General features: G+C 39.7%; 1 protein-coding gene across 3 annotated transcripts in view; it reads left to right on the forward strand.

The window, feature by feature from the left end:
• Positions 1-25,481, forward strand: part of RPAP2 (RNA polymerase II associated protein 2) — a 67,449-nt gene that overhangs the window by 9,103 nt on the left and 32,865 nt on the right. For 2 of the 3 annotated variants that reach the window (XM_089515607.1, XM_089515610.1), the window contains 7 exons: positions 905-970; positions 2,811-2,899; positions 6,362-6,397; positions 9,103-10,057; positions 12,006-12,100; positions 12,580-12,660; positions 20,830-20,898. In XM_089515607.1, the coding sequence (XP_089371733.1) occupies positions 905-970; positions 2,811-2,899; positions 6,362-6,397; positions 9,103-10,057; positions 12,006-12,100; positions 12,580-12,660; positions 20,830-20,898 (1,391 nt within the window). The remainder of the gene's footprint in view (positions 1-904; positions 971-2,810; positions 2,900-6,361; positions 6,398-9,102; positions 10,058-12,005; positions 12,101-12,579; positions 12,661-20,829; positions 20,899-25,481) is intronic. The other variant, XM_089515608.1, reaches the window with a different exon arrangement.

Below are 25,481 nucleotides of genomic sequence, written 5' to 3' on the forward strand. Positions count from 1 at the left end.
TTTTGCACAGAGTTTCCTAAAATCTGGCTGTTTATATTGCACTCCTTACCTTGATGGTCATTGCTTTCACTCAGGAGCACACATACATCCTTTGCCACATCTGGTGCAGAAATGGAGCACCTGGCTGCACCCATGTGGCCAGGTGCTCCATTTCCACATCAGATGCAGTGATGGGGGGTAGGGGCTTCGAGTCAAAGCAGTGGTGTGGCAAGATAATGAGTGTGTACCAGTTGTGGGTCCTGGGTTGATGTGGAGACGAGTTTATAAACACCCGTTTCTTCCCATGCCAACCTTGGGACCAACCCAGGTGTGCACAGGACTAGTATAGCACTGTGTGAGCCCATACTTTCCTGGCCCATCTGCTCAACCCCTTGGAAGTTGGTTCCCTTGGAAGTGAGTATACAATTTGAATGACATTTCCCAAGAATGTTCTTCTTTTAGCCTGTTATTTAATGTGTGCATAATTTTTGATATATTGCCTAAAGCAACTACGTTTGAAACTCCACACACATGAAGGAAAACAAGTTAAAAAGAGAAGGCACAAGTACATATCCAGAGAAGAAAGTTGAGCACAACAATATCCTACCAGACAGGAAGGTGATGGGGAAAGGGCCATAATATCTGCCTGAAGAAATCTAAACCCAGGAAATTACTCTTTTCAAATACAAACTATGATTTTCTGGGTCCTAATTACCATTTAATTAAAATTGTTTGGGGTATTTTCAAAACAAAAACTGACATCTTCAAAGTGTTAATTAAAATTCTCAGAAGTCTTGTCAACTTGGTATGTGGGGTTAAGTGTAATGTCATGGTTTAGTAAGCAGTGATAACTGTGGAAGCTAATTTTAAAGCTAAAGGTGACATTAACTAATTTGCCAAACTATGTTTTGCTTTTCTTTTTGAGGTGCTGAAGCAAAAGTACAAAATTTCAACAAAAACAAACAAAGTTTATGATATTACTGAAAGAAAGGTATGTTAAAAACATTGTTTCTACAGTTGCCACTTGATGCTATTGTTGTTTTACAAGACATTGGTTCTGGATTGCAAAAGGCTCTGAGGGTGAAATACTGGCCATGTGTATGGACTCTTTGCTGACAGTGGGGATGGATGCAGTTCAGAGCAACTTCATACATATATCTTTTAATATAATCCAGTTGAGCCACATTGATATTTTCAGTGAATTTCAGTTTGGTTAGCAAGCATTCTGGTATTGTGAGATCAGTCTAGATTGAAACTCTGAGGCAAACAAAAGTTTTCCAGTTAACTTCTTCTGTTTCTGTTTTGATGTCAACTGCTGATCCATTTATGTAGGAAGGGGTCCCCCTAATATCTCTTTCTCTTTACTGTTGGTCCTCCTAGTTCCTAGAACACTGTGGAGTATAGTTTCCCCAGGTTGTCCAGTGACTTCCACAGCCCCTAGAAAAACTAAATTATCTAGCATTCCAGATACTGGAAATGGACAAATGGGGGAGAGAAATTTAAAACAATCTTAATCTCCTTGTCCTTTTAGCTATTGTAGCCACTGTTGAGGAGCAAGTTGGAAGAGAGGGGGACAGCACCCATTAAACGGGTTGGGGGGGGTTGATGAGTGAAACGGTAAGGGACTGTGTTGCAGCTATGAGAACTTAGAACTTTCAGGAAAAATGTTTTTCCACATATTGTGTCATTTGACTCACAGTTTCTAGTCCCTGTCGATTCTGAGCCTAGGAGAGCTTGCATATTCCTACAAAAAAAGGCTTCATTTCTTCTTGTTATCATTTGTGACTTTCTGTGCTCAGAAACTGACCTTTAAATCTTTAAAGAACCTGCATTTAATGTGTTAATTAGTTCTTTGGAAACAAGTTTGTTGGTTGATTATACAGTTGGTGCTCCACATTTGCGGCATTGCCTTTGTGGATTTGATTATTTACAGATGTGATTAATATGTTCTCTCTCTAAGTCCTCCAGTGCAGCTCTGTCAGATGTTGACTATGGAGTCACATTGGAGGACCTAAAGGCGGGTTACAGACCGCCTATTTGGGGCGGGCTGTACCCGCCCCTTTCCCCGGTGTATCGGGGCCTCAGTGGCCAGAACGGCAGCCGCTGAGGCCCCGATCCGCCGCTTTTCAGGCTGCGGGGAAGCAGCAAAACGCCGCTTCCCTGCAGCCTGAAAAGGGGTGTCCCTGGGGCTTCAAGCCCCAGGGACACCCCGCGGCAGCGGGGAGGGGGAGAAAGGGACCGCTTGGCCCCTTTCTCCCTTGCTTCTCTGGGCGCAGCCGTCTGAAGGAGCTCCTTCCTGGTTTGCGCAAAGGGCGCCCTAGGCGCCCTGGCGCGGAGCGAGGACGTCACGTCCGCGCCGCCTCGTGTAGAGGCGGTGCGGCCGTGACGTCCTCATGACAGCGGCCGTCTGGAATGGCCGCCGTCATTTTTTACGCACTCCGCGCATATTAGAATTAGGGAGGTGCGGAAGCACCGCACCTCCCTAACCCTAGTACGCGCTCTGCGCGTACTTTATGGCAGTCTATAACCCGCCAATGTTTCCTAGACTTCTCTAGCACTTGTAGGTCCTCTAGTGCAATTCTGTGGTCAATTTCAGTGCAGTTCTGTCAGTCATAGAGTTGTTGTGGAAGACTTAGAGATTCCTAGAGAGGTATTCTCTCAGGTAGAAAAGGTTTTTTATTTGCATCCTCCCCCCCTCCCCACTTTCACAGGGGTCCTGTGCTCCTAACCCCAGTAAATATGGAGGGCCCACTTTAGTTCACACCAAGTTTGTATCCATTTTATTAAAGTAAGGAAATAACACTTGTAATTTTATTTTTTTTTGGTGGCAGTGTTTTTGCAGCAACTTCTGTTACAGAGCATCAAAATACTTTGAAGGTCAAATTTCCCAAAGTCCAGTGTGGCTGCGAGATGAAGAAAGGTAATTAGATAGCTAATAAAACAAGTGATTCTTAAGACTTTTTCTTGCCTGGGATTAGTAGAGGGGAAAAGTGTTGTTGGTTTGTGGTAGTTTCTAAGTTGGAAAAATTACCGTAACTTATTTGGACTCTACCTACATACTTCACCTACATACAGCTTCCCATGTTGGTTGAGAGATTCTGGGAATTACGGTCCCAAAAAGTAACTTTTCCAGGTACTGGTTTCAAGATATACCATTTGGTAAAGGGTACAGCATTGGATAAGATAATTGATTGTCTTTTCAGTGTTGATGGCCATTGTGCTTAACTTGATGCTCATACTCACAATATTGAAGCCCTCCCATCTTCCTTAGATTAGAACCCAAGAAGTTGCTTGGGACAGCTCAGACTACCCTGTGTTGCCTGCACAGACTGGCAACAATTCTCTAGGATTTCATGTAAAAGGTTTCAAGCCCTGTCTGGAGATGTGAGTGCAAATGATACTGTTTAATGCACTTTGATTTCAGCTTGCTGTTGTGCAAATGCTTCCAATCCCCTCTTTCCATCCCAGTCTTGGTTTAAAATTTCATCCCCCAGACACTCACACTCTCTTGTCCTTGCTTAAAATTAATTACTCTATAAATATTTACACTATATGCCTGAATATGGCCCCAGGCCTGCTGCATTTGTCCACTCCTGCTCTTTGATTCACATCCTGGTTAGTTTTTAAGTAAAGTCAGTCCACATGGCTATGAACTCCAAAACTGTCGACTAAAGAGGCGAGGGAGGAACTTACTCCAAGGAAGAAAAGAGATGAAAAGTTGTTTTCTTAGACTATACACCCAGAATCTCCTAGTCTGCACTGGTGGTTGGCAGATTCTGGAAGTTGTACTCCAATATATATGAACAAACACCTTACCAAATCCCCCCCTGCCCTCACTGGTTTCTGATTTATTAAGAGTGGTGAATTGGGAGCCAGCTTTTATCTTTACGCTAGCCTACTTGATTTGAAAGCATCTATCTCAGGTCTCATCTTATGTCCTTTTTGTCTGAAAAGCAGGATTATCTTGCCTAATCTTATTAGTGCAAGCAGTTCTAATTTTAGCAATAATACCAGAAGAATGAAGGCTCTGATTCAGGCTTTGAAAACATCTGCTTGTGAAATAAGTCCTTAGAGTGCTTCTAGGTGACACCTATGTTGAATTGCTGCCCTGACTGAAAAACAGTATTTCACAGCTAATCCATATGTCAACATCTTACAGTTTGAGTGGTTTGACTACAGCTTTGGAGATCAGGGTTCGATTTCCAGCTCAGGCATGAAATCCACTGGGTAACCTTGGGCAAGTCACACACTCTCAGCCTTAGGGAAAGGCCATGACAAACCTCCTCTGAATAAATCTTGCCAAGAAACCCTCATGATAGCTTCGCCTTAGGGTTGCCATAAGTCAGAAACAACTTGAAGGCACACAACAACAACCACTGCCCCCGCATCTTTTCCTAAGACAGACAAGGAAGTAAAGACAGAATAACATTGCTGTGTCTTTTGACTAGTAGCCTTAGGAGCCCTCCTCCTGGAAGCAGACATACGATAGGTACAGTTATTCTCCAAGGTAGAAAAGGAATCTGAGGTCTCTTGCTTGTGCTGCAGCAGGTGTGTTATATTTACTGAGAAAAATGGTGACTTGCAACTAACCAAGTCCCCACTGGGTGTCACTTTCTCACAAGGAATTTCTGTCTTATCCAATGAAAAGGAGACTGTTAAAATTTAGCAGGCAGTGTTCAGAGCCTATTACTTAAAACTTATGCAGAGATAATAGCCCTAAAATCAGGTGGGAGAAACCTCTTATAAAAAACAATTGGAACATTTAAAAAAACATTTGGAACACTATTTTTTAAAAAAAATTGAAGTTTGGAAACCAGAGAAGTAAATCAGCTTCAGCCAGATTGTGTAAAAAAGAAGGATAATACACTAAATAATTCATCTTTTTCTTCTTCTTTCTGTCTGATAATGGAGCTGGCCCATGTGAATTGTGATCCCACCAACATTCTTGCTTGAGTGAAGAGTTGAGTGGGAATAGTTTTCACCTGCACAGTGCTTGGTTTTAAAATTATTGGATGTGTCCTGTCCTACCTACTTTGATAGTTTGTGATGATTTATGTACATGGCGGGGTGGAGTGACTCTCTAGACTAGACTATCTCAGTGTTGCCAATTCAAAGCCCTGTTTGCTTTCAGGATTTGGTCACTGCAACTCCACATACCCTGAGGAAGCTTCCTTTTGGCTTTGCTAAATAAGTGCATGGGGAGATGTCCTGCTTGCATATGGGGAGATACGTTGCAGATTGCAGATGTTGTGGTAGTCGCTGGAAATTTAAAATTTACTTTCCAAATAAAACATTAAAGAAATTGAAAGGTTAAAAAAAATTAAGGAATTTTCTCCTGGCCATTCTTATTCTAAGATTCAGGCTTCAACTGTAAACGAGTTTACAGATGTAACTCACTTTAAGGTGCTTCACTTTTGAGCTAATATGGCGCTTTTCATTTGTATAGTACTGTGCCATTTTGTTACCCATGCTCAGTCCGTTTACAGCATTTGTGCACTTTGGGGGTTTGTTTGTTTTTTGTTTGTTTTTAATATTTTTTATTAAAAATATTCAAGGGAGATATCGGGGGAAGAGTGACAAGTCAAAACTAAATACTATAACTGAATGTTTTAACAAACATCTGAATATGGAAGGATCTAAATATTTAAAACTTTGTTGAATAATGATGAAAATCATCTTGGATTAAAGCGTTTCTAAATCGCATAAAGTATGCGTTTATTTTGTTTCTCAGTTCTTTATTCTGGCTAAAAAAATATTATTTTAACTTTTTCATCTTTTGTTTAAACCCACCACTGTTGCACACTTAATAAATAATAGTGTAAACTTTTTTTTAATGATTTTATATGTACTGGCAAAAAAAAAGGGATGTTATTTGCTTTAAGGCGATACTTACCTTATGGTGATAGTTTGAAACCTAATTTACCATATTAGCAAGATATGCATGTACTTCACTGATATCAATTAGACTTTCTAGTAAATTAACATGCATTAGATGGCACTGCAAGTTTGCAGACCTAACTTGATATGTCCCATCCCTTGTAAACATTAAGCACAAAGCATTATTATGTCAGCAAAGATGGCTAATGTTTAAAACCATAGATCAGAGATGGGGCCTTCTACATGTTGTTAAGACTGCATCTCTCATGATTAGTTGTGAAGACTAGGAGCTGGTGGCAATCACAGACCAACAACACCTGGAGAGACATATATTTCCCACCTTTGTATCATCATTTTCACATCATCAGTGCTGTTTTGTTTCTGTATTACTTACTATATTGATATCTTGGGGCAGTTATATAAGTACAAAGCTGAATTCATGTGTACCCCACATTACTATCAATTAGTTGCGTTTCTAAATCACTTTTATTTTTATTTTTCTAAGGCCACCAGACATTCACTTGCTACAAGAAGGGGCAAGGTACAGTAGAATTGTTTGTGCATCCACAATCTGGTTGAACAAAGTCTTTGATTTCCTGTTATCCTCTCCTATACATCCAATGTTATTGTAGTTGCTACAAAGACCTGTTTGTCTTACTTGTTTGGGCTTTTTTTTCATTTTGTGTTGATGAAAAGTTTGTTTGATCAGTATGATTTTCAGCTGCCCCTAGAACTATAGAGTTAATTGAACTTGTTGAAACATGACACAAATGCTGTGTTTGCTCTCAGATTCAGTGCTTCAGTTTTCATATATGATTGCTTTGTAAGTTCAGTGGAACCAATTATATGTGCTGAAAGCTTGTTTACATCTTCAGGTAAAACTTTAAATAAGTAGGCTCACTGTTTTTGTGTTCTATTTATGTGTAAAATAAATCTTTGGGTAGAATAGCAGTATGTGGATTGCCTTTTCATGTCTATATTTGCCTGCATCTTTTGGAGAGATCTAAAATAGAAAGCAATTCCATAATAAATCTGTAGTATTTGTTGATGGAGTATACTATTGGACAGTGGACCCTTCTCATTTGTGGGGTTCGGTTCTGGGAACTTCCTTGGATGGGGAAAAATGTGAATGCTCAAGGCCCATATTATTCAATAGGCAGTGATGTGTGCATGTTGACATCAGTGCATCCACAGACATATGCTACAATTGAATAATATGGTAATCCATGGGCAGTTGAATCTACGGACCTCTAGCTCGCTGACATGACAGGCCCACTATGAATTGTATAGTATAAACAATTTGTATTATTTTATCAAAATATTACAGTTTACTAAATTTGCCTTTTTCAAACTTCTGACTTGCTTCAAGTCCATCTCTATGCTATGATCTTTTTTTCTGAGATTCTCATCCATCTGCACACACCACAAGTGAAGCACATGGTGAAAGACAACAAGAAAACCTTCACAGTGGCCATGCCCCATTTACGCAGTTCGGGGGAGGGTGGGTTATATGGTATCCACTTTATTAATTTTTTGGTGCCAGGCAAAACCTTTTTCTTTCCACTTGATTTTTTTTAAACAGTGGCAATTTTAAAAGTGAGCTCTTAACAATTTAAACAGTAAGGGTTGTGTTCTAAATGTATTAAATAATTAACTGGTTATGCTCAAGTTCTGTTAATAAAGTATTGTTTTTGTATTTATATGCTTTTGCCTCAGGAAATGCTATACACTGGGCCCATCATATATGTGGCCTCTAGCTACACAGATTCAACAAAGTACGGACTCAAAGTGTTGAAGAAAAAAATACAGATGATCTAATAAAGCAAGCAACCTTATATACAGAGGGAGAAGAAAGGAACTCAAATTTCTCTTGCCCAGTGATTCTCCTGCTCACCTCCACAGCTTGGCTGAGCAGGTCCAGGACAGTAGCAGAGGTAGAAGGAAGCCCTAGACATCAGATGCACATCTTTCAGCCCCCCCTGTCTCCAAGAAGCCTGTCAGCCACCCGTTTCCATATAGCGAACGAATGAGGGGGTGTAGCATAGCTGCCACCTCAAAAGTGGAAGTGGGTGGTAAGTAGGCTCTCCAGAAGCAGGAAGCCCCAAAGAATGGTTTCCAGGGCTTGCCACTGCTGCCTCTGCTGTTGTCCTGGGACTGCTCAGCCAGGCTGTGGAGGTGAATGGGAGAGTCACTGGGTGATGGCAATTTGGGTTCTTTTCTTCTCTATATATATGTAATGGGCACCTGGTGCCTAGGGCTTGCTGTCACCACTACTGTTGCCTTATGCCTTTCTAAATAAGAGACTTCAGCATCTGCCTTTTTTGTTATCTGCTTGGGGTCCTGGAACCAAATCCCCCACAGACAGGGTAGGCCCACTGTATATTAGAAAGCTTAGATTCAGGCAAGGTGTCTCTGCTGAGAGCAATGATTAAATGATTATGGCAGCACATAATTATCAGCACTGACTGGCAGAAGCTCTCCAGTACACTCTTACTGGAATGGGAATACAAGTCTGGATGAATGCCTCCCTCTCCCCTTTCTGCACACTTCACGGTTCTTCATTGTCTCTGCCACCCTCTCTCCCTCCCTTTAGCCTGAACAAGAGGTTTGTAAATAATTACAGGAAATAGGAGAAGAGAAAAGCTGGAGAGCGGTGTGCTTGTCCCTGATTCACTTATAGTTCTAGCTGCTTTGAATGAAGTACTATCAGGCTATGAGACTCAGTATGGTAAATGTGTTGGACTGGGGCTCAGGAAATCTGACCTCAGGTCCTTGCTGAGCCCTGAACATCACTGAGTGACTTTGGACCAACTGACACTCTCTCATCCTGACTTACTTCATAGGGTGGTTGTGATCATGGAGTGGAGAAGGGAAAAGCAACATAAGCTACCTTGCACTCATTGAAAGAGAGGCAGCATATAGATGTACAATGAACCCGCCCCATACGCGGGCTTGTTATAGGCAGCTTTCGGCTTATGCGGAAGCTGCTGAGAGAATGGCGCACGCGCACGGCCGCATACCAAGCACGAGCCCCATTATTTCTAATGGGGCTGGAGCATACGCGCTTTTTGCCTTGTGGGGGGGGGGTCCGGAACAGATCCCCCACGTAAGGCAAGGGCAGACTGTAATTAATAATTAAAACCAAATAGGCCTGTGACCTTATATAAGCTACATACTTTACATAATTGTTTGTCATTTAAATTAATGATGTGTGTTTTTCTTACTTTCATCTTTTTTTGTTAATAGGGGCCACTCTGGGAAGGAAGTAAAACTAGTTAGTGAAGGAATTTCAGCTTTAGACATTGAGAGCCCTGTTCCAGAGACAACTCAGGGCAACTCTAGCACAGAAAGCGAGAGCAGCAGTGATGCTGAACAAGAATTTGTTTCCTCCATTTTGCAAGAACATCTGACAGGTGCAGAGAAGGTTATTCAGCCAATGCCCAGAAAGAGCAGACTCAAAAAGAAGCCATCTGAGAGAGTTCAGCCTAAGCCTATCTCAACAGAAAATCCAGTTAACAAGGCAGCAGAGCAGCTAAGCAGATGCACTTTGGATGGCCCAGAAGAAAAACACCTTCTTCCCAATAAACCACAGACTGAAAAAGCTGATACTTCTGTGCACAACCTAATCCCTGAAACTGTACCCCCATCAGATGATTCCAGAGGCAACTCTGGGGGCTCACAACTGGTTTTCCTGGGTATGAGTCAAAAGGGGGCTGAACAATTTAAAAGGTTGCTCGCTAACTCAAAACAGCCTGGCAAGCATGACCTAAAAGGCCCAGTGGACTCTCTTGCTACCAAACAGAGCTTGCTAGAAAGCCTCAGGCAAACATTTACTGAATGGAAGACTGACGAAACACTGAAACTTCTCTGTGGCTCCAGCTTTGTAGGTGCCTGCAGGACACAGGAGCAGGCCTCACTAGCCGATTGTGAAAAGGAGGACCTTGACGAGGATGATTTGGATAGCTCTGATGACATTGATACTTCTGCCCCCATGAAAGATGATTTGAACTGTTTGGACAAGGCTTTGCCTTTCAGAGACCCCACTATAGTAGCCAAACCTCTGCCTAGCTATGAAAAGTTGAAAGAAGAGACATCACAGCTGGAACTAAAGGTGAAGGAGTTCTACCAAGGCAAATTCACTGTAGCTGAAGGAGATCTGAAGACAGAGTCAGGAGGGGAACCACACTATAGCAATTCTCAAGTAAGCATCTTGCAAAGGAATGGGCTATTGCCTCCCCCTCCTCCCCCCAAAAAGGCACCAGTCATGGCTTTTTTTAATGGTTTATAAAGTAAAACGTGGAATGGGGAACCATAAAAAAAAGAATTGACCTATGGTTGAAAGTCCTAGTGATGTTCGATTCAGTTTAGTTGGCTAGTTTTGTCACATCTTTTTCCGCAGATTGGCTCCTTTCCCCCATCCTAAGTCCAGTCTCTGCAGATTTTGTTATGGGGAGAAAAATCAGTTGGTTAGGCCAGGGTATATTTTTTAAAACTGTACACATTCGTGTACATTTTTCAAATTGTACACATTGGTTTTTGCATCCATCCATACTGCTTAGGGCCACAAAAAGAAAGGTAGCCCTGTTGAGCTATAAGAACAAAACAAAATACGCAGGTAGGCAAGTCTTCTCTATTAGGGCCAAATTCATTTCCACAATAATGTGCAAACTTTAGAGTCCTCCAGAACCATTCTTCAGGTATGTCTGTTGGGTGGAAGCATGGGAGTCCAAAAATTAAGTCAAATGTTATAGTTACGGGATTTGTAGTTAAACTCTGTCTCAAGATGGAGAGCATAGTATTAATCAGTCATTATGTTCAGTTATCAGATGACACTATGCAACTAGATTAAGGTGATACCTTTTATAACATAATATTTAGTTACTGTTATAATTCCAGAGGTGTGGCTTCACTAAGTATTGAGAGAGGAATATTATATGGTTCAAGTCCTGGCTTGTGCTGCTGCTGTCTACTCTATTGAAGGTTTTGAGGTAACAGCATGGTGTATGGGGAGGCCAGCAGTTTAGAACACTCAGATTAAAAAATCAACTTTTGATGATACACCAAAGTAGAGTTACCTTTTTAAAAACTGTAACAATGATGATTAAATTGCTGTTCTTTCTTTCATTCTTGCTTCGAAATTATAACTATTTTTTAAATGTAATTTTCTTTCCTCTGAAAAACTATGACTGAAAAGGCCATATATCTTGTGCCTGCCACTCTAATTGGTATCATTGGCAGGCATGAAAGAAGAACTTCTAAGGTGTCTCTCAAAGCAAAAGTAGACTGGTGTATTGATGATGTTCCTTCAAATTATCTTCTGTATTCATTATGGGTTGCTATATTTAGAATTTGTTAGCCCTGTTCTTCTACATTTACTACATGAATGAATGAATGAATGAAATTTTATTTCTAGACCGCTATTCCTTGTAGATCACAGCGGTTTACAAAAACACCATCAAAACCAATACATAGCGCAACAATACAAAAACCCACCCATACAATTTAAAAACAATACAAGGGAGGGCTTGTCTTCTTCAGACAGGCAGTTGGAGCCAGCCTGCCTCTCTCCCCCCAAGATGGTGGCTGAAGGGAGGGCTTTTATTGAACTCTCTCTCTCTCTCTCTCTCTCTCTCTCTCACACACACACACACACACACACTATTTGCATTCTGCCTTTTTCCCAAGAAAGGGAGTCAAGGAAGGTTACAAGACAAAAGGGAATACAGTAAAACCACATTTATTATTATTATTATTATTATTATTATTATTATTATCATCATCATCATCATCAACCCTCATTTCCCCCAAAATTGGGACTTCAAGAGGTGTACAATTTGAAAAAACAGTACAATTAAAAACATATAAAAGTAAGTATTAAAATAAAATTAAAATATTAAAACAGATCACTCATTAAAAGAATAAAATGGAATTTAAAAAGATAAAAGCACTTTAAAAGTACATTATAAAACAACATAACATCCCAGACTTTTCTTTAAAGCTAAAAATATTGCAAACAATATGAAAATACTGTAGTATTAAGCTGTTTGTAAAAATTAAACCTTTTAAAACATTGCTTTAAAATATTTATTTCATATTTTACAGCTACCTTACTAATAGTTGAATTTTTTTTCTATCTTTAAATTATGTAGAATGACCAGCAGTGGACTCCCGTTTTTCCACTTGTGGATTCTAAAGCTCAGCAACAGATTCGGACACGAATTGTGCTTGAAAAGCTGCAGAAGGTGTAAGTACTGTCTCACAGTTGCTGTTCAGTACTTTCAGATGAACTGAGTACATAGGTATAGCTAATCTAAGGAGGCTCACTTGTTGAGAAGGAGAAGATAATGTCCCTGTGTACTCTTAAAAAGACAGGGCTAAGATTTTAGATTCTCCTAAAACCCAGTGAAACAGAAAATAATTAATCTATATAGCTATTTTGTTGTTATGTCAACTCTGTTGTTATATTGTTAAGCCAACTCTGATTTCTGGCAACCCTATTCTAGGGGTTTCCTGGCAAGATTTATTCAGAAAAAGTTTGACATTGCCTTCCTCAAATGCTGAGAGAATGTGAATTGCCCAATGTCTCCCATTGGGTATCAGTGACAGAGCAGGGATTAAAACCCTGGTCTCCTGGAATTGCTAGTCTAGCATTCAGTCTGCTATACTACACTGGCTCATAAAACTCTAGTTTATTTAAATCAACATCTTTTGCTTTCTTTTCAGTTTGCCTGCTGTCTTGGGTCCTCTTCAGATTCCTCTTGGAGATGTTTATAATGAGCTTAGGAGTCTTGTTAAAACGTTCAGGTAAGTACAAAGGACTCTCAAGGATTTTAGCTTTAATGCAGCAGGGCTTGGGACAGTACTGGAGTCTGACCATTCTCTCTTCATTGGTATTTCTGCTAAGCAAGCATACCATAATTAGGAATTTGTTTACAAATTATGGCTAATGAGATATTACTGCACCTACTTAACTCCAGAAACTAAGGGAAGCAGTGAATCTGTCTGTACCCAAATGAGCATGATGTTTGTAATTTCCTTTTCTGTTACATGGTGTTATGTCAAGATAAGACTGTTTTGCATCTAATCCTCTGTACTAATGATCAAAACATTAGAGGCCAAGAAGTACCTTAAATTAACTATTTGATGTAATAATTGTTACATTGATTAAATGATATTTTTAACATATTTTGTGGTTTACATAGTACTCTCCACCTTCAGTTTTATCTTCACAACAACCCAGTTAGTTGGGTTAGCCTGAGAGATACTGATTGGCTCAAGATCACCGGCAGAGTTTTAGTGGCTAGAGAAGGATTTGTACCTCTGTCTCCATCAGTGTTGAATCATGCTGGATCTAGCAGTAAGTTTAACAGGTTCTGCAACTCATAAATCAAGTTCATGAAATTATATGAGATAGTGTCTCATCACATGGGATTTGTAGTCCAATACATCTGAAGAATACATCATTAGAAGCAGTTGCTTTATACTTTTATCTCTTCTGAAGGGAGAGTTATAAATCCAGAATTCCTGGGTTCTTTTCAACAAACTCAGTGCATTCAGTCCTTTCCTCAGAATTTATAGATTTGAAAGTATGAAATTTGTGTTCCTGAGTCTCTCTACCAATCGTGTACATAGTCTTTGTGAGGGATAGTCATTACTGAGGCTAAAACTGCAAGCATGTGTCGGGTGTCAGGTGAAAGCCTTAACAACAGCTTGTTGTTGTTATTATTACTATATTATTAATTTGTATCCCACTTTTCTCCCAGTATTGGGACCCAAAGGTGCTTATAGTCTAAAATCACAATACAATTAAAACTTACAAAGGTGACAGTTAAAATGGAATTATGGCAATTCTAAGGCAAATCTATCATGGGGTTTTCTTAGCAAGATTTGTTCAGTGGGGGAATTTGCCTTTGAGGCTGAGAGAGTGTGGCTTGCCCAGGCTCATCCATTGGGTTTCCATGGCTGAGAGAGGATTCGATCCCTGGTCTCCAGAGTCGTATTCCTCAAATTACTACACCACACTGGCCCTAATAACAGCTTACTAAATAACAAAAATGCCACATACTAGTTAGTAACACAAAATAAAAAATAATTGAATAGGATGAGTGTTTCTTCTCTGCAAGCACAGGCGGAAAGATAACTTGGCGCCAAATTTGAGAAAAGCCCTAAAATACATAGGCATTGTGTGGAGCAGTGCAGCTATTAAAAAAAAAGAAGGGAAAAAAGCAATAACAAAGCATGTGGTGAACTCAGCAAAAGCCATTTTCAGCTCCATTGGTTTTTAAAGAAACACTTGCAGTTCATCCTCTTCTGTGCATCATTTTATTCACCACTGCTGGGAAATACACTAAAGGGTTCTCTGGAGACGTTTTAGAACAGTTATAGTTCTTCCTAAGCAAAGTCCCTCAGTGCCTGTAAGCTTTTGTTAGGAAAACTGAGATGTCAAATAATCTCCAGAGTCATCTGTTGGAAGAATAAGGTGTGTGTGTGTGTGTGTGTGTGTGTGTGTTTGCACACTATTGTTGTGTTATGGAGGGCAGAATTACAAATAAATCCCAGTTAAAAAAAGAGAATGGCAAGGGTGATTATTGCTGTTCAACATTTCCTCAAGCTTTACACAATTGCAGGCTCTGAGTTGATCTAGTCAAGTGAAAGGAGAGGTGGTATAGGTGTACCACTGGTACTGTTGTTGGGAGTGGAGCAAGAATCCCTGCAGTCACCTTAACAGTTGGAATGGCTAATCTTCAATTTGCCACAGGCATTTTTAATGTTTCCATCCTTTTTCTGAAACAAAAGTACCTCACCAAGTTTCTTTTATTTATTCCTTCAAGTTGTAATTCAAATGTATGAGCCCAAACTGGGGCATATGACAGTTCACATCATGATGTTAAAAAACCAAGTGCAAAATAGTAGCACAATAAAGGAGAATGAAAGATGTTATAAAGTTAAGGCACAAATTTAAAAAGAGTATAAAAGCATATGCGTTAAAATAATAACAAATAGTGAAGAAATACAGCACAAATTTTGTCCTTTGCAGCTAACTGCCAAAAGCTTGCCTGCATAGAAAGGTCTTCAGCTGCTGGTAGAAAGACAACAGGGAGGGAACCAGGCCAGTCTAGAAGCAGCCACTGCCTTGCATCTGAACATGCCTCTCAGGCTCACAGGATGGAGAGAAGAGCCTCCTCTGCAGATCCCCAAACCCAGACAGGCTTTTCTGGGAGAGTAAGAGCCAGTGTGGTGTAATAGTTTGAGCATTGGACTGTGACTTTGGAGGGCAGGGTTTGAATCCAGAATTGGCCATGAAAACCTACTGAGTGACCTTGAACAAGTTATACTCTCTCAGCCTCAGAGGATGGCAATGGCAAACCCGCTCTGAAGAAACTTGCCAAGAAAATCCTGTGACAGATTCACCTTACAATTACCATAAACTGAAAACTACTTGAAGGCGAAACAACACACAACATTCTCTTTCAGAAATACTGGACCCATAATAGTTGTAATAATTGTGTTTTGTTTTTTTGGGACAGAACATGAAGAACACTGCATTTTTTTTTGCTTGTCCTGAAAAGTGGGCTGGGGGACGGTGTTGTGGAGAGACCGTTTCATTCCCTTTGAGCCTTCTACTAGATTTGCTAACATACTTATCACCACAAATGGTGAGACAGGGTTCTTAAATGTAAAGGTGATAATGTTCTTGAGTGGAACAGTGAAGTATGCAACAGTGAATTTCAACCCCGAAACTCTGTGCCACGAGCATCAAACTTTTAAGAAATGGTGTGTTGGAATTTTGCTTTCAAGATTTTGCCAACTTGAATTTTATGTGTAATTAATTATATTCCTTTCTGAATTGCGAGTGACTTTTAGAAAATTTTAGGTAAATCAGCACTTCTTTGCCATCCTAAATGTTCTTTCCTTGCCAAAAGTTAGTTTTACATCAAGCTTGTTTTCTTGTAGTACATTAAGTCTGAATCTACTAGCCTTACAACAGGCCCTCAGTGCAGCTGACATCAAGTCAAAATGAATACATAAGTGTCCATAATAAGATTATTTAAAAGGCACTGGTGGCTTAAGAAGGCTGTTTTGGGGGGTAGGGAAGACAGTAATTGAAGATGGTCTATCCCCAGGCATAAGTTGAGAGGTGGGCTGGGGAAACTTTGTTCCTCCAGATGTGGTGGATGACAGTTTCCACTGTTCTTTACAACTGCTGATGCTGAATAGGATTGATGGCATTGTGAGTCAAAACATCTAGATAACGAGATATTCCCCACCACTGTCTTAGGCCTGTTACAGACCACCCAAAAGGGGCGGTCTTGGGCCGCTGCTGGTTGCAGCGCGGGGAAGCCGCTGCAGCCAAACCGTGCGACTCCCCCACGCTGTAAAAAAGGAGCGCGAAAATTGCGCTCCTTCCGGCAACCCGGAAGAGACGTAGCAAGTGCCAAAGCACGCACTCGCGACATCTCTTCCGGGTTTAGACGTCCGGACGCTGCGCGGTACCTTAAAACTAGGGATGACATTCTCACAGGTTTTCTTGTCCTCAATGAGAAAATGTGTATAACAATGGAAATACAAAAATCTTATAGTGTTTTCCTCTCTGTGTCTCAGCACATGAAGACACAATCATTGAGAAATGTTCAATTACAGCAATCATTTCACCTTTTGGGGATTTTGTGAAAAGAAATTGTTTGTTAAGAAAACTTTGCACTTTTGTAAATGAAAATGTTTACCACAAAATAGAGTTTTCTACACAAGATTTTGAAGAACTTCTTTTTTTCAGCATTTCAACAAACTATGGACCGATACAGACCGGCATGAAAAGCAAGCTTTCAGCTGGCTTGGGAACCTGGCATATGCACAACACACACCCCCATGATGCCCAGAAGCTGGCTTCACACCACCTGGCTGCCTACATAGCAGCTGGCTTCTGAGCTCTCCGGCAGCGCAGCATTTAGATGCCTCATGTTGCCAGAGTGCCTTAAAGCCACAACAGGGTAGGAAAAGCCAGCTATTTGCCTGCACAAAAAGAAGCGGCATTTGTGTTGGGCCAGCAAAAAGGTGGATTGGGGATGTAGCATGCAGTTACCACAGCCCCAATCCAGCTTTTTCATAGGTGGCTTCAAGTCGCCCCTTTGGGCCAGTCTGTTCCGCCCCTATGTTTTTTTATGCAAACATACTTTTCACAAGAGGTCCCAACATACAACAAAGCATTAAAATGTATAAAAACTCTCCTTGTCTTTCCCAGTGATCAAGAGAACTTTTCAAATTATTTTTGCATGCAACAAGAAAATAAGCAAAGATTTCCATCTTTACTTAAAACCAAGTAAGAATCCAGCTCTTATGTATTGTAAGCACCAGACTTTGAATAATTGCTGTTTATCAAGAGAAACATTCTTGCTTCTCTGTTGCTTCTGGGCCTTCTCTAGACAATCATTGATAGCTTTCTATATAGCAGTGATAGTGAACCTTTTAGAGGCCAAGTGCCCAAACTGCAACCCAAAACCCACTTATTTATTGCAAAGTGCTTTCTAGTAACAAACTATGGCAAACTCTGTGCTGGGGTGACAGCACATGTGCCCACAGAGAGGGCTCTGAGTGCCACCTCTGGCACGCATGCCATAGGTTCGCCATCACTACTATATAGTATCTATTTAAGAGTTTTAATAAGTCTTTCTCAACCATATTGCCTATTGCCCTTCTATTTGATGTCCATCCATTCAGCTAGATAATATAAACCAAATGGGAGTTTTGTCATCCCCCCAAAAAAAAACATTTGGAGATTATCACATGAGGGATGCGACGTCATTGTCCCATATTTCCCACCCAGTTGTGGGAAGGACTTTCATACATAATAATAATAATAAAAATTTTATTTATACCCCGCCCTTCCAAACGATCAGGGCGGCTTACAAGAGCACCGAGGTGCAAACATCATACAAGGTTAAAAACAGCCAAAACATGACCCGCACTTGACCCAGCAGCGAGTGAGAGCGATCGCGCAAATTACTTTTACACTGCAGCTGGCTGAAAAGTGCTTTCAGCCATCAATGCAGCCATTTGTATTAACAGAAGAACCTGTTAATACCATGATGGCTGAAAGCGCTTTCTGCTGACAGCTGAAAGTGCTATTCAGCCAGGTGCAATGTGAAAGTGATTTCCGCAATCACTTTCAGTTGGGTCGTGGACAGGATAAGGATGGGGGAGTGATCCTGTCCCTATTCCATCCCCCTTGTGATAATCTCCATTGTTTCCATCCTCACAGGCAAAGTGGGGATATTCAGGACCTCTGTGTATACAAATGCTTTTGCCTGAATGTATTTTTTAAAAACAAAACTAAAACCCTCATGCTTTTTATCTGACATATGGAGTAGTAATGTTGACGATAAAAAAGAGGGGGGAAATCTCCCTCCACAAACTGATTTGTGTTGTGGCAAGGGAAATAATTATCCAGTAGAACTCTTACTTACAGATGTGGCATAGAAGTAGTGAACCATTTCTACAACGGATGTGCTCTTGATTGTTTTCTGAAAGCTTTTTTCCTCTTCTGAGGCCTTGGCACCGACACACAGCTTGTTTTCAAAAGTGACTGCCCTTTCTCTGATCCATATTATTTAAGGCTTCACACCTGTAGGTTGCTTCCTTCAGTCTGAAACAGCTTCTGCAGCAGCACCATAGAGCTGGCTCTGGGACAGAAGCTGCGTAACCAGAGGTTTCCGACTGTGAAGCCCTGACTGTTCCTCCAATCTAGGGAGGGTGTAGCAGGGCATTGCCTGCTCTATGTTGTTCCATGTAGCAGATTATTAGTGTCTTCTAGCTACCTCTGTTGTAAGTAGCATATTGATGGCAACAACTAGTGTTGAGACCTTGCCAATCAATACTGACATTGAATGAGAGTTAATTGACACAAATAACTGCCTCTCTCCGTTTGTGTACAAGAATGATGCCTTCTTGAGCTGTGATCAATAATGGTTCCATGTACAGCATTGGAAAAAAAGCTGCTTTCCCCTGCTCTTTGACAGAGTACTCCCCAGTGATTTGAGACCTGTCTCTTTCACTGTGTCTCATCTGGGCAGATTAACTGGAAGGTAACATATGAATTTGCCTGTCAGGATGATTCCATCAGGCATTTCCTCTTTAAGTGTTTACTGCTGTCATCAGTACTGAGTCTAGACCTTCAGCCTTTTCTTTGTCTCTTATTCCCAAAGCCAGAAGGTATAAGAGTTTAGTAAGTAGTGACTATCTTTGCTGAACGATTTTCCATGCAAAAACCTTCTGTTCATGTAAAAGTTTATGTCTTGTCTCCTTTCACTATCTCACTGATATCTTATCTTATTAATTGGAGATAAGAGAAGAAGTTTGCAGATTAGATGTGGAATTGCCAGGATTACAAGTGATCCATGGGTTAGAGATTATACATTCCTGCTATATATGGACTCACTTTTTCTAAAAGATTCTCTGTTCTTGTACAGGATGCATACTTGGAGGTAAATGCTGCTGGGTGCAGTGACACTTTCTTACCAGTGAATGTATGTAGTGTTGCACCCTTAATGAATGTTACATGGTTTGTTTCATAATACAATTAGGAATCTCCTGAATGGTCATGTACACTGCAAACAACTGTTAAGTTTGTTAAATGTGCCTCATACAAATACATTAAATTATTGAAGCATCCTTGTCCATGTGCCATATTAGAAATTTCTTGAAATATTTTTCAAAATTCAGTGAGAAAAAAATAAACAGTAATGCAGCTGATAGTTAGAAATTCTATTTAAACAGTACATATGATTTCTTTGTTTTTTGAATTGTTCTCTTTGCTCTTCTGCTGCAGGTAGGCAAACATGGCTTATGTGCTGTAATTACAAATACCTAATAGTTTCATTATGTTGGAAACAGAGAGATAGCATTGTTCAAAGTCTCATTATATTTTTGTACAGTATCTTCAGGCCTAGGGGTGATTCCACAGAATGGACCTTTTTCTTATGCCATAATACTGATCCATTAAGATCTACATTTGAATCCCATATACAAAAAAATTCTGTGGGGGGGTTAGTGGAGGGTTCTGTGTGAGTGACAAGATATCTCCATCCTTGTTTTGACATCAGGTTTTCTCTATGCTGTGCAAGTTTAGGGGGTAGAAGGAATGGATTCTAAACGGATTCTAGTAAAAATGGATTCTAGTAAATGCAAGAATGACTTTTGATAGAGTAATGGAAGAAGTATGAAGAGAGGCCTATAATAGCCAGCTTTGGAGTGTGTGAAAGGATGGCCGTCTTTCACAAATTCTCTCTTAAAAATTCTGTTTGATTGAGGGCTTGGGTCCATTTGGGTAATTTAGGCCATCCATGGTATCCATAGACCTCTCCACCAGCATCATGTGAGTTGAGTCTCTTCCTTTCAGATTTCTTCACTGTCCAACTTTCACAACCAGTATGACATGAATGATCCTGTCTTTGGTATTCAATTATGTATCTTTACACTTAGAAAATTTTATTTACCGGTAGTTCCTTTAGCCTTTCCAAGTTTTAGTGTTCTGAATTCTTAACTGCAGTGTGTATTTTCATTTGTGACTGAGCCAAGGTTTAAAAAATCTTGGACTACTACCATGTTTTTATCATGCTTAAAGGGTATAGCTGCTGTTTTTCATACTTTCTTTATGAGATACTCTGCTTCTGTTCTGAATAGTAATAAATGGCTACTTATGCATATCTCTGTGTGTGCTCTACTTTTATTCTCATCATGTTTTAAAAGCTTTAAAACTGTTTTAATAGCAAGAATATTTAATTTTTAAAATATTATAATCGTGTTTTAACTGAACTTTGTTTTAATCTGTGCTGTACACCACCTTATTATAAATTAAATAAATGAATTTAAAAAAATCAAAGAGACCCCTGGCAGTGGTATAATTTGATCCACTCTGCTCTAACAATTTAGGAGCACTGATGCTGCTAAAGCTGGTTTTGCTGTTTATTTGTTTTCCAGGTTAACAAATACAAATATTATCCACAAAACACCTGTATGGACTCTGATTGCCATTGTGTTGCTATCTGTGTAAGTACTCTAGTAGAATTCATTTATTCTTGAACTTTCCGTCATCCTGAAATCATATTCAGCAGTAACTTGTATATCCTTAACTGATGAAGAAGCCAGTGGAGCTTTGAAAGTTTACATCATATATTTTATGCATTTGATTTGTGGAATAAAGGTATCACTGTTTTGTGGATTTTGAATGTTGTTGTACAGTACTTTCCATTAACCTGCTTAGAATTAGAGATATCAAAAATGTGCTAAAGAACCTGAGTGGTTTCGGTTAATGAGATGATAGGCTTGTAGTCCAACACATCTGGTGTGCCTCCCCTTGCTCATTTTAAATGACTCATGTATAAGTGTTAACATAATTCTTTTGCAAAAGCAGCATTGCCAGAGGGCTGTAATTGATTTCAACTACACATTTTCAGTGATTCCTATCCAAGCTGATTTTGTTTATATGTTTATGTCATTTTAATTATGCATTCTTTTGCGTGATTTATACCAGTATTTTGATTGTGTTATGTAAGTGTTCTCCAGTTGTGTCTGAGTTAGCACTTGACTTCTAAAATGAGAAGTGCTGATGGGCCAGCATCCAAAATTCTCCACAGAGTTCTCAGACCCACTGTGTATCTGTTGCTGGGCTAACAGGTTGAATTTGATACTCCGTGTGCACTCCCAATCATTGTTTTTTTCTTTTGTTTTATATGTTCCAGGAGTAAGCCTTGTCCTTCAAGGCAGGTTCTGCAGCTAAGCCCTAGTTAGATTTAGTGTGAACAAAACAATTGATTTTTAATTGCTTAATTAGAAATTTCATCAACACTCCAAATCTGAAGCCTTTAGTGTGTGTTGCCTGCGGAATCACATCTATAGAAAAGTGCCCTAAATGAAGTTTTCAAAGTAAAGGTTTTTCCTTATTTTACATATAACTATAAAAATGTGGGGTAATGTACAGAAATATTCCAGTATTTCTACTACTACATTTCTTTCCCGCTGCTGCAACTTCCTATACACAGAGATACACATACTCAGTGTCAAAGCTTGGGAAAGTTCCCTTTGGACTCAGAATCCATCAGCCAGCGTGGATACTGGCTGTTGTCATCCCAGAAATTAATTTTCCCAAATTCTTTCCAGTACAGGCAACTAAGTGTCAACAAATCAAAGACATAGCTGGGATTCAGTTACTGTTCAGGCTGTATGATAACTGCTGGTGCTGTTTAGTTTCTGCCTAGGAAATCTTACAACTTCAGATCATTTGCAAAAAACAAAAGAAAACAAAAACAACCCCGGATTGGAAGCAGCAAGAGGGAATCATAGCATTAAGACTGTGCTTCTGTTCATTGATTTTGCCCTTAAACTTAAATGACAGGAGAGAAAAAGATGTTGCAGCCTTTAAAGACATTTTTTAAAAGAGCTCATACTTTAGAAATGGGCATTAGTCATTGACTGGGATGATGTTGTGTTGTGTTTTGTAAAAGAAGAAATCACTGGTGCCTTTGGGGGTGGAAAGAAGTGTCACGGCCTCCCTTTTAGTCGAGGTGAAACCATCAAGCAATCTTTGTACCAGCTTTCAGCTTGAATTACAAGATTGCAAAAATCTCATTTCCGAGGCTCTTTAGTGCCGCCCTGCTGCTTTTCCTTCTTTTGGGCTTGCTGGGTCATTGGAGTCTATAGGAGGGAGAATGTGCTTACCAGTCATTCACAGATCAGGCCGTGTTGTAGGCCAATCTTGTAGCATCCCAGAATTGCACTTACTTTGATCTTGCTTCAGTCTGACACATTGTTCTGCTTTCGTTGTCCCAAGGAAGGCTATACCAGTAGGCATTAGAGCAGGCTTCAATGAGCCTTACATCAGTGTCACCCCAGCCAGATACTGCTCAAATGATTCATTAAATCAGAACACAGAAAGTAACTTTACTTGAATGCCTTGGTATAAATTTTTTATCAACTGTAAGAACAAATCTTTTGTCATTTTTTTTACTATACACTTTTCTGGTTGAATTCCTAATGTGTGAAACAGATCTTATGAATTTTTCAAGTGGTGTCTTTGCGTTTAATAAAAGGGTGCCTGTTTTGTTCACAGGTAAATATGTGTGTCTCGGTGATGAGCTGTAAATGTTTCCAAACCGAAATGCTTTAACCTCGTCAACCTCCCTCTCCCACGTCCCCCCCCCCCCACACACAACCTTTCCATTAAATTTATTAGGAATGGGCTGTGTTGCCACATTGATGACCTTGACCTAAATCCAACAATCTTTTGAATCAGTTGAACTGACATAAGCCTGACTTACCAAGTTCTAATTGATTCAGTGAGTCTGTTCTAATTGAGTGTTACTATTTCTGTTTTCGCTTTGTGACAGTTTCTGCAATCATAAATAAGAGAGACCCTATGGTATATTGTACAGGTTCAGTGTCCCTGATCTGAAATGCTTGCGGCCAGAAATATTTTGGATTTTTTCAGATTTTGGAATATTTGCATATACAGTGCAAATATACAGCGCACTCATGCCAACCGTGTGCTTGCCATCTGCAGTTTGAGCTTCTGAGGATAGCAAGCCCCAGCTTTTTCAATGGGCACGCGTGCACATGGCTTAAAGTCCTGCAGTTTTTCCTATCCATGAGGAGGTCCGGAACAGGTAGCAAGGGCACACTGTACATCAAGAGATATTTTGGAGATAGAACCCAGTATAAATGTAAAACTAATTTATGTTTCATATACACTTTATATACATGAAGCAAAGTTTGTGTACACTGATCCATCACAAAGCAAAGTTGTCACTATCTCAGCCACCCATGGGGACAATATTAGATTTTGGAGTATTCCAGACATCAGAATTCTGGATAAAGGAGACTCAACTTGTATATGAACTACATAGAACTGGGCTCAAGTAGTTGCTTTGTGCTTAAATTGTTTGGTAGCTAGTCACTACCTCGTAGTCTATTTTACTATTCAATATTGGGGGGGGGGTTGGGGGGGTATGTGTCTTCAAGTCACCTGCTCACTTGTGATGACTCCATGAATTTCATAGTGTTTTGTTAGGCAGGAAATACTTAGAGGTGGTACTGCTAGTTCCTTCCTCTGAAATATAGCCTACAACAACTGGTCTTCCTTGATGGCCCCCCATCCAAGTATAGATATACCTTAGTTAATGAAATAGATCTGGACATTACTTATTTAACAGAAAATTTGGTACCAGAGGCAAAAATAACATGGAAAGAACAGGGATAGGTTCCTGCAAAAAAGAAGAGAAGTCAACATGTTTCTGTAATATTTAAAATTCAAACCAACAATATGCAGATGTGAAATGAAACCAACAGATTATGTAAGCCTTGCATAAGTAAACAAAAATTTTGTTTTTGTTTCTTAAAACACGCAAACCAGTTTTATATATAAATTAAAACTACATACATACTACTAAAACAAACTGTACTATTACAAAACATGACAAATCTAACACCTAAACATATACCCTAATGACGTCCCCGTTCCCCAAATGGTGGTTACATTGTTCTATATATCTAATCAATTTATATACCTTGTGCTTCTACTGTATAAATGATATTAATTCATTTTACAAAACCTAAAACCAAAATGTATCCCCATTGTGACTGTATAAAAGAAATAAACATTTCCCAGACTTTTTAAAAATTATCAAGAATTTTTCAAAATTGTCAGTTTATACATTTCAACAAATTCCACTGTCTTTGGCTGCCTCCGCACTGCAGAAATAATCCAGTTTGACACCATTTTAACTGCCATGGCTTAATTCAGGGAATTGTAGTTTGTTGTAGCACCAGAGCAAAACATTGTTTACTGCGGAAACATTTTTGCAACCCAACACCAAAAGTGTGTGTTTCTGCAGCTGTCCTTCACCATTTCCCAGTGCTAAAAACAAACCCAACGACCTCCAGGTATACAAAGGATAAGAAGGAAAAAAAGGCCCTCAGTGGGCATACATATAAAGAGTTTGTAAAAAGAAGCTTCTTTGTCAGAGAGGCTCGGTGAAATGAGACATACTTGTAGTAACCAGGCTTGATCTGGTTAGCTTCCAAGATCAGATAGGATCTAGTACTTAAAACAGTGTGATCTAAATTGTTCCCCTGGTTGTTGCAGATGAACTTTTATAAATCTGGCACAATCAGATGGGCCTCAGATGTTAACCAGAAAGCTGGTCAGGTCGCAGTTTTCTCAAGGTTTCTGGTTCTAGATTGTTTAAGGTTTAAAGGTTACTGTATATACTCATGATATTTAGGGCAAAAAAATGAATCCAAAAAACCTGAGTCGACTTATCCATGGGTCATGTACGTAGTGTATCTTAAGTCTTATTTAAATGAAGGAACCATCCCTGGTGAAAAACAGGAGTATAATTTGTCATGGAAGCACTGCTTCCCTCTACTCTCTCATCCAATCAGCCTTAAGAGTGAACACAAAGAATTTTGTAATTCTTTGACTTTTTTTGCTTTGCTTCATCCTTCAGATCCTTTGCTATATACCCCTACGTTTTACCCTCAATTTATCCACAAATCATAGCAAAATCCATAATTTTGGCCCTAAAACTTGTCTTTGACTTATACATGAGGTCGATTTATAGTCGAGTATATATGGT

Source organism: Sceloporus occidentalis, unplaced genomic scaffold (assembly GCF_023333645.1).
Source record: "Sceloporus occidentalis isolate IW3139 unplaced genomic scaffold, rSceOcc1.0.p SCAF_3, whole genome shotgun sequence".
In the NCBI taxonomy this organism is placed as follows: domain Eukaryota; kingdom Metazoa; phylum Chordata; class Lepidosauria; order Squamata; family Phrynosomatidae; genus Sceloporus; species Sceloporus occidentalis.